Source organism: Pteronotus mesoamericanus, unplaced genomic scaffold (assembly GCF_021234165.1).
Source record: "Pteronotus mesoamericanus isolate MK-2021 breed Mesoamerican mustached bat unplaced genomic scaffold, CSHL_Meso_final contig_171, whole genome shotgun sequence".
In the NCBI taxonomy this organism is placed as follows: Eukaryota; Metazoa; Chordata; class Mammalia; order Chiroptera; family Mormoopidae; genus Pteronotus; species Pteronotus mesoamericanus.
In genome coordinates this window covers 416,237-425,095 of record NW_026555070.1, presented here as the reverse complement: position 1 = coordinate 425,095, position 8,859 = coordinate 416,237, and the positions used below count along the sequence as shown (strand labels likewise).

The 8,859-nt window shown below is 59.5% G+C and overlaps 1 protein-coding gene across 1 annotated transcript; it reads right to left on the bottom strand.

Annotated features, from left to right (window-relative positions):
- Positions 1-223: 223 nt before the first annotated feature.
- On the bottom strand, positions 224-8,296 carry MCOLN1 (mucolipin TRP cation channel 1). The gene is made up of 14 exons (XM_054566260.1): positions 8,132-8,296; positions 6,033-6,238; positions 5,078-5,245; positions 4,822-4,987; positions 4,317-4,428; positions 4,054-4,150; positions 3,748-3,847; positions 3,397-3,503; positions 3,141-3,290; positions 2,906-3,007; positions 2,425-2,547; positions 1,765-1,980; positions 494-621; positions 224-400 (listed from the first exon to the last, which is right to left on the bottom strand). Exons 1-14 carry the CDS (start codon positions 8,160-8,162, stop codon positions 364-366), a joined length of 1,743 nt encoding a protein of 580 aa, XP_054422235.1. The 5' UTR covers positions 8,163-8,296; the 3' UTR covers positions 224-363.
- Between the last annotated feature and the right edge of the window lie 563 nt (positions 8,297-8,859).

The following is an 8,859-nucleotide window of genomic DNA, read 5'->3' as shown; positions in this document are numbered from 1 at the left end:
CTGGAGCTCCGCCCAGCGCGGCAAGCGTGGCCCCTTTAAGTTATTTGCCGCAGGGCGCACCGAGGCCCCGCCCCGCTCCATGTTTGGAAGATCGCGAGGAGCCAGCCATTCCGAGTGTGGCCAGGGTGTAGGAAAGGGGCTGAAGCCCAGTTGGCGCAGGGAATGCCCCTCCCGCTAGAAATGTCAACTAGTTTACTTTCCCGTTTTATTTAACACCCACCCTACCCTTGTCCCGCCCAACTGGCCCACATCCTCACAGGGTGCTACAGGAAGCCGGTCCTTAAAGACCCTAAAAATAAATAGGCAAGGCTCTCCCGAGACCGGGATCCTGGGGCTAAAGTCCAGTGGCAGTCGTGATCCAGGTCAATTCACCAGCAGCGAATGCTCCTCCGAGGCGTCCCTGGAGGAGGCGCAGTGTCTTGCCGGGAGGAAGGCAGCAGTTCCCTCCAGCACCTCCCCTTCCACCAGGCCCCGGTCCCACCCGGATTCGAACCTGCAGCAGCAGCACAGGCCGCAAGCCGAGCCGCTCCCGCGGCGAAATTTGCCGGATGTGGGGCTATCCTGGCACTGCGCGATGTAGGCCTGGAGCCCGCTCTCCTCCGCGCCTGCGCCGCCCGGGTGCTGTGGGGAGGACAGAGGCGGGGTGGCCAGCATGAAGGGGCCCCTTGAGATTGCCCTCCCTTCCACCTCCTCGCCGCCATTTCTCACTGACCAACATCCACTTCCCTCGTCCCTCGGCAGTCCCTCCGAGTGACCATCGCAGCTTTCAGCCTCCCAACTTCGTGCAGGAGCCACCATCCCTTCCCGGACTTTTTTGTGGCAACCAGGCCTTTGCTCAGGCTGTCCCTTCTCCCTGCTGCTCCCTCAGTTGGGCTCCCATCTCTTCAATCTACAACTTTCTGAGATGACCAATTCTGTGCTGTTCTATCTGGAAGCCACTAGCCACATAGGTTCCTGGGCACCCGATTCGTGGATGGTGTGAGTGAGGAATTGAATTTGGAATTGGATTTAATTTTAATTAAAATAAAAATTTACATAGCCCCATGTGGTTGGAGACTAGTATTGAAAAGCATATTCTAGAAACTTTACTGTCTTCATACCTCTTGCCAGCCAATCATCAGACATCACCCACCTTGCCCTCTGCCCTGCACAGGCCCAGGCGGTGCACCACACCGCACCTTGTTTCCCAGATGCCTGGTGCCCAGCACAGCGCTTGGCTCACAACAGGCCCTCAGACAGGTTGGGTAAAAGAATCCTATCTACCTGCCACGCCCCCATTCTGCTCTAACCCTTCCCTCCTCTAATCCCCGCAGCCTGCAGGACAACCACGGCTCCCGGACCCAAACAGCCCCTGCCCAGGCCAGAGCGCTTAGGAGCAAGGCCTCTGAATCCACAAGTCCTGGGTTGAGCCTGGCTTTACCCTTAGTTGCCTTGGGTAAGTCGCTGAATCTGTACAGCCTGATGTCCCTGTTGGTAAAAGCAGACGCAAGAACCCTACCTGGCCGGAGCCCTACCTTGGTCAAACGGAGAACGCGGCAGCTGTGCTCGTGGCATCAGTCCTGCCTGGGCCCTCTAATTCCGAGCCGCCACCTCCTTTGGCTCGGCAGTCTCCCACATCCTCCCCCTGGGCCCTTCTCTCCTTGCCCCGCCGTGTCCCCTGAGACCCCAATGTGGCAGCCTCCAAGGGACACGAAGCCCAGGTTGGAGCTGTGTGATGTGGGTTGGCCCCACGGGGAAGCAGGTTGGAAGGGCTGCGAGGCTGACCTTGATGGTGTCATAGGCACCGGTGATGAGTGCGATGAAGAGACTCAGCACCATGTAGATGAAGAGACTGATGAAGGAGTAGAGATAGAGCTGGGAAAAGAGCCAGACAAGGCTGCTGCGGCCCTGCTGGGCCTGCATCGCTGCGAACGTCACGAACATGTCATCCCCATTGATGAGCGAGAAGAGGCACTCTGATACCATGGACAGTGAGCGGAACTGTGGGGGGACAGTGAGGTCAGTGCGATCGTGGGGACAGAGGCAGCTGTGAGCATGGCTGGAGACTGGGTCGGGGCACCGGGGGCCAGAGAGGACAGCAGACAGAGTACCAGTCGTTATCATGGGACCACCTGGGGGTTCCTGTGTAATAACAGGGTTGTATGGTCAAGACCAGGGTGACTGGGGGGTCAGAGGGACAGTGGGCAGAATATTAGCAGTTACGGTGTGGCTATTTGGGGGGTCATCGTGTCAATAAGGTCCTAAGGTCAGTGCCAGACCCACTGCAGACCTGTCAGTGAAGTACCAGGGGTCCCTCGGTATGGCCAGGTCAGTGATAAATAAACCGGGGATCTGAGGGCTTACGGTGTAGGTTTGGGGAAGGGGAGCCAGGGAACCCTTGCCTGTGGGTCATGAGCACCCCTCACCAGCCCTGGCTAGCCTTACCTTCACATGGTAGGGCCCCAACACGATCCAGCCGCAGAAGCAGTAGCCCAGGTAGATGACAGCCACACAGCAGCAGAAGCGCATGACGCTGGGCAGGGCCACCCGCAGTGTGGCAATGAGGATCTGCAGGGGACAGACGGCTGATGAGAGCATGGTCTCAACGCGGCCAGCAGTGAGCACGGGGTCAAGCAGGCAGGGCCTGGCCGGGGGCGCAGCCAGGGGAGCTGCGACGGGGCAGCCTGGGGCTGAGGGCGCCCGGTGACTGGACTCAGCGGGACGGCTATGAGGGGGCAGGCTCACGTGGCCCCGGCCCAGGTTCAGGGACAGGCACATCTGGGGTGGGCAGGTAGAGGGCTGAACGGTCATCTGCAAGGGCTGGTGACTGCCCCATGTGTATGAATGTATGAATTTTGGGGGTGGGAACTGGGGAACACGTGGCCACCACCCGGAGGGAGGGCCCGGCCTGCACAAGAGGGCTTACATTGTACTTATGGAAGAAGGTCAGGTAGCGGATGACGCCGACCCAGACAAGCAGCGTTGAGGTGCCCAGGAGGATGCTGCAGACGTCGTAGCTGGCCAAGTTCTTGGGACAAGAGCAGTGTCAACCCCATCTGGCTGGGGAATGTGGCCCCAGGTGGGCATCAGTGGGGGCAGTAGAGGGCCCAGGGCCTGGAAGGGGCCACCAGAGGCCCGGGCAAGGTGTGGGCAGGACCCACCTTGGCTTCGATGCCAATCTTCATGATGGTGCCCGAGATGGTGAGCACATCACTGGTGACCAGCAGGATGTACCAGCCATTGACAAATTCCAGCCGCTCCCACAGGCTGATGGCTCGTCCCCGCTGCTGCCACATGAACCGTACAAACTCCTGCAGGAGCAGCGAGTGTGAGGGCCTCAGGCATGGGAGCCTCCTGTAAGGCCCCAGAACTGGGCGAGGCTGGTTTGGGCACATGTGACACTGGGGTGGCTCTCACATTCTGCAGCAGGAAGCCACGGAGCAGGGAGCGGGCACACAGCAGGAAGGAGAAGGAGCAGGTAAGGATCACGACCACATCAAACAAGAGCCGGAAGCTATTGTCTCCTGTGGGGAGGGGGCACTGGGTAGAGCCGGGGTGGCTTGGGGCCTTCAGAGGCCAGGGCTGGGGCGAGGCCAGGCCTAGGGGACTGTAAGGCTGGCTTGGGCTGGTCAGTGGGCTCATGGGTTACTGAGTCAGGAGCTCAGTCAGTGCTGGTCAGGGTCCCCGGCTGACGCTCGTCTGGGGCTTGGGGCTCCCTGGGCAGTTCAGGGCCCCTGCTCAGCACTCGTCTGGAGTTTGAGGGCTCACCGTGCCCGAAGACGCTGGGGTGCTTACACTCCTGGATGTGGGTCTGAGTCTCCAAGCTGATGGGGATACGCCCGCTGTATGCCTTATTGTCAAACGTGATCTGCAGTGGGTGTAGAGTAAGCCTTGGCAGGCCTAGGCTCCCGGACCCGCACGAAGGCGGGTCCGCTTGGTCCCCGCTTCTCCATCATCCCCATGCTGCCCAGGGTACCCAGCCCTGGGGCTCCGAAGGCCTGTGGCACCACCCCCTGCTTCCCACCCGAGGTCACCGGTGGGTCCATGCTCTCGCCCTGGACCCCACAGGCTCACCAGGATGCTGAAGGTGTAGCAGTCTGGGATCTCGTTGTTGATCAGGCTTTGAAGGTTGATGGTCTTCAGCTGGAAGTGGATGGTAACGTTGATCAGCCTAAGGGGAGGGGTCCGGTCAAGCGGAGGAGCCTCCGCAGCTCCCTCGGGCCCTCGGGTGCCACCACTGCTGCCCCATGCTGACTCTGCAGCTGGCAGAGGGAAGTGCTCACTCAGCCTCCTGCCTCCCCGCCCAGCCCTAGGGCGGCCCCTCCGAGAGGCAGTACTTGTGGAATTTGAGCGTGAGGTTCTTGTAACTACTGGTGCTGCCATCCAAGAGGGAGAGATCATCACCGGGGGGCACAAGGGGTCTCTCGGGGGGGTCCACCCGGATGCAATCTGAAAACAGGGAGTCAGGGAAGGGGCGTGGGATGGGAGAGGCACAGGCAGGTCTCCCAGAGTCCCTGACAGACCCCTCCCCGATTCACTTTGTCCTTGAACATTTGTTGTTTGTTCCCCTGTATCTCGCCAGGGTAGGGCCCGGTCTGTCTATTCCCTGCACAGACCCTAGGGCCTGGACCTCTGTAGGACCTCAAATGTTTAGTGAATTAATGACACTAAAACCTAACATCTAGCCTTTTCTGCAGCCAAGCATCCTTCTGGGCACACTGCATACAACAAATTAGGAATACTCAAGACAACCCCATCTCCTAAAAGAGTGAGGGTAGAGCTGGGATTTGAATCCCAGCAGGTAAGGTTCCCTGATAACTCAGCCCCGCCTTGTCCACTCACCAGTGACAACCATCGGGTCGATGTCAAAGGAGTCGTTGGCTGGGTCCACATGGCCACGGTGGTAGTATCGCTGGCAGAGGGCCAGGGCTGAGCCATTGGCCCAGGGGCCACCCCCACCCCGCACATATGCGTAGTGGCCCAGCGACACATCAGGGAGCATCAGGTACTGTGGGCGGGCAAAGAAGGGGGAGGGTCCGTCAGCCCTGCCCGCTGCGCCTCCCCCGACGCCTGCCCGCCCGCCCCCGCCTGCACACGCCTGGTCCACGGCGTAGAAGATGGCCTTGTAGAGCTGCTCCCGTGTGTACGCTGCGAAGGTGTCGTCCGCCCCATCAGAGTAGCCCAGGAGGAAGAGGTGGCGGAAGGCGATGGTGTTCTCCTCTCGGAACGTCACTGCCACCTGGTTGCTGAGCCCAAACAGGATGAGCTGGTGGGAGGGACAGGGGGTAGACACTGCTGGATGGGGCCTCCCTCCATGGATCAGCGGAGGAAGAGGAGAGGAGGGACCCACTCCATAAAGGCACACGTCCCCATCTTCCGTGCCCACTGTTTGCTCCCAATGCATGGCACACAGCGGACACCCATGTACCTCAGGGTGGCAACTAATGTTCATTCAATGTTTATCAGATGCCAACTTCCATGCTAATCCCAAACCTATGCGGTAGGTACCACACTGCTGGGTCCCTTTACAGGGGAAACGAGAAGCGCAGCTCTGTGCCCACACTCACAGCTCCCTAGGGCATCCTGGGATCACCAGACCCAGCACAGGGCCTGGCATCTTCTCAGTCACTGGGTCAGTTCTCTTTCAGCGTCAACATGGCATCAGGCTGCCAGGGCTCCAGTGCCAGCAAACCCCAGTGTTTGGGTGCTGTGCCACTTTGAGCTCCATGTGCCCAAGTGTTGTCATTTGCAAAAAGGGGACACTCAATCACAGTTGCCTGCTTCATGGAGCTGTTGAAAGAATTAACCGCTCTGAGCCTCACGTGCCTTGTCTACAGTGGAGGTAGTAACAGTTGCCAGGACCTTGGAGGACATGTGTGAGCCTTAAAGGAACTGCTCACATACGGAGCTCAGAGGGTTTTCTGATTCGTTACTGCCATTGTTACTGCCATTATGCTGCTGTGGGGTCCCGATGAGGTTCCAACTCCCAGACCCTCCTTCAAGGAGACCAGTGGCCACAGGCAGCACCCTGCAGAGGCCCCAGCAGGCCTCACCTGCACCGTGACCACCAAGATCTTCACCACCTGCAGCATCAGCTTAAAGGGCTTGCGACCCTTGGCCCGAAATTTGTCACAGGGACTCATGAAGAAGTACTTGAGACGGCGGCGGAGGTCCTCCTCGTCCAGAGAGGCGGGAGGGGCTGGCGCAGCCCCCGTCTGGGTCCCATACCCAAGGCCGGGGGTCAGGAGGGGCTCGGTCTCTGTGGGAACAGGAGAGTGCGGTGGCAGTCAGGCCAGACAGGCCCACCTCCCAACAGGGGAGGCAGACTCCACGTTTCAGCCAAGACAGAATTCTGGGAGATCTAAGAAAACCTGAAAATCTGCCACAGTTTATGGATATGTACAGCGGTACGAATTCGGGTTTGGGACTCAAAAGGGCACGAGCTGATTCCTGAGCCTGATGCTCACCGGCCCAGACAGGCGCACCCAGCCTCTCTGAGCCCGTGTCTCATTTGCAAAATGGGGCAACAGCATCTCTCGCAGGAAGCTGAGGACTTGATGCTCACAAAGGATTTATCACAGGGGCGGGTACATGGCAGGAGTGTTGGGACATTCCATCATTGCTCCTGTTGTTGATTTGTGGGAAGAGAATGAATGGCTTCCGCTGGCTCCTCACAGGGCACCCAAGGCTCCTGGGCCCATCCCAACTCCAGACCCCAGGCCTGAACGCGGCACTCGGTGTTTTCTAGACAAACCCTTCCCACTCGTCGGCCTGGCCCGCTGATACTCTCACAGCCAAAGGCCTGGACAAGAGGAGGGTAATAAGGGAATGACCTTGCTGGAGGCTCGCTGTGTCGTCAGATGTTATCACAGCACTGCCCACGTGTTAGTTTATGAGCTAATACGGCACCTTTGCTGAGGCTGCCAGCCCCTGGAAATAGCACAGCCCCAGGACCAAATCCCAGACCGGCCACCTCCTGCTTCAGGGACCCCACGCACCTTTCTAACTCTCAGTCTCCACATCTGAAAAGTGGAAATTAAAAAAAAAAAAGAAGTCTCCATCTAAGGCAGAAACCCCGAAAATGCTTCCAGAACGAAGTGAAACAAAGCGGAGCCGCTGAGCCTCAGTCCTTCTTCAGGAAACAGAGGCTTTTCTCAGCACTGCTTATTCCCTTCAGTCTGACGAATCTAAGAGGAAGGTCTCAGGTTTCAGCAACTGCCAGGGTCACAGCTGGTCACAACAGCCCAAAACTGTCCTTGACACGCACCCACCACCCCCACTGGGAGGACCCAGCTTCTTTCAAGGGCCTGGCTGGCCCCCTGCCTGGCACCACCACCAAGATGATTGTGAACCTGTTCTGCAGGGAGCACTGCCTTCTAATGGGTCCCTTTGGCGCTTGGATGCTTTTGTGGTTGTTTACAAGGGAGCTGGATGGAGGCCGGGGTGGGCCTGCCTCCCCAGATGGGATCATAGCTAACCCACCGCAGGCCCTACCAGGCGAGACACCTTCCACGTGTCTCCAGCTAGCTCAAGAAGGGAAGCCCAACACAGAGGGTCTTCCTCCAGGCTCCCCCATGAGAAGTGGAGACCGAAGAGTTTGGAGGCTGGGTCCCCCAATGCCCGAGTTCAGGAAAGCTGGGTTTCAGCGGGTTTGGAGATGTGAAATTGAGGTAGCCAGCCGCCTAGGCTCAAGGAGGCAATACCCCCAGTCCCCGGCCTGAGTCTAGAGAAGCTGAGCGTTTGCCTCCCGGATTGGGGAAAGAAATCCTGGGGCTCCCGCGGGTTGCAAAAGCTGGTGCCCGCTGAGTTCCAACAAAACTAAGCAATCCCATCCTAGGCTCAGAATGGGACCCTCGCTGCCCGCAGTCGGAGCGACCGGCGGCCTGCCTGCTGTCCGAGTTTAGGAACTCCAAGCAGAGCTTGGGTCCAGGAAGGGCAGTGGGAGTGGGTGTCCCGCCGCTCCGAGGTCGAAGCAGCTGGTGCCCGCCCGCCGCCCAAGCTCTAGGAGCCTTCTGCCCACATCTCTCCCCCGCGGGAAAGCTCAGAGGTCAGCACCGCAATTCGGGGAAGGGAAACTGGCGACTCGGCCGTCCCACGTCGGGGCAGCTGACCGCCCGCGTTCGGCGTCCCGCAGGGGCGCCCGCGACCTCACCTGAGCCGCACCGGCCCCCGGGGGCTGCCATTCCGGGCGGGGAGCGCCGGACGCCAGTGGGCGCGGCTGGGCAGCCGGGGCCACAGCGCCCGCCGCTGTCACAGCGATCGCGTTCCCTCGTTGTGCAGCTTCAAACCCTTGCGCATCAGCTGACTCGCGCCCGGGTCACGTGGCCAGGGCGCCCTTGGAGGCACGTGACCGGATCCCGTCCCCTCCCGGGCGCCAAGACCACACCTGCCAGAGCAGGGTGCTTGCGCGTTTCCTCGGGCGACTTGTCGGCCGGGGCGGTCGCGAGGCCCTAGCGCCGACTGGCGGCACGATGGTAGGGGACCGACCGGCTGGCTCTGAGAGTGCCAACGTAGGACTAGCTCCCTGTCATGCCCGCATCCAGTGCCAACCTCTTGGTGGTGTCCACGTCCGCGAGGTTCGGTGATGACCCTACATCCTTCTAAGGGTTGTTTCCCGTCTAGCCTCAGAGATGCCCCAAGATTCCCGGGTTACTCTCAACCCCTTCCTCTTCAGCCCCTCATATGACCTTTCAGCAAATCCTATTTTATTTCCTAATTTTATCTCAAATAGGACCACTTTTTCCCACTTTTATGGCTCTCAGCCCAGAGTTCCCCACCATTCCTAGCCTGGATGACTGCAGCAAGCTCTTTTGATTTTAGACTTCCACTTCTGACCCCTTCCATTACAGCTCTCCATCCATCTTCAAAGAGCAATTCGCC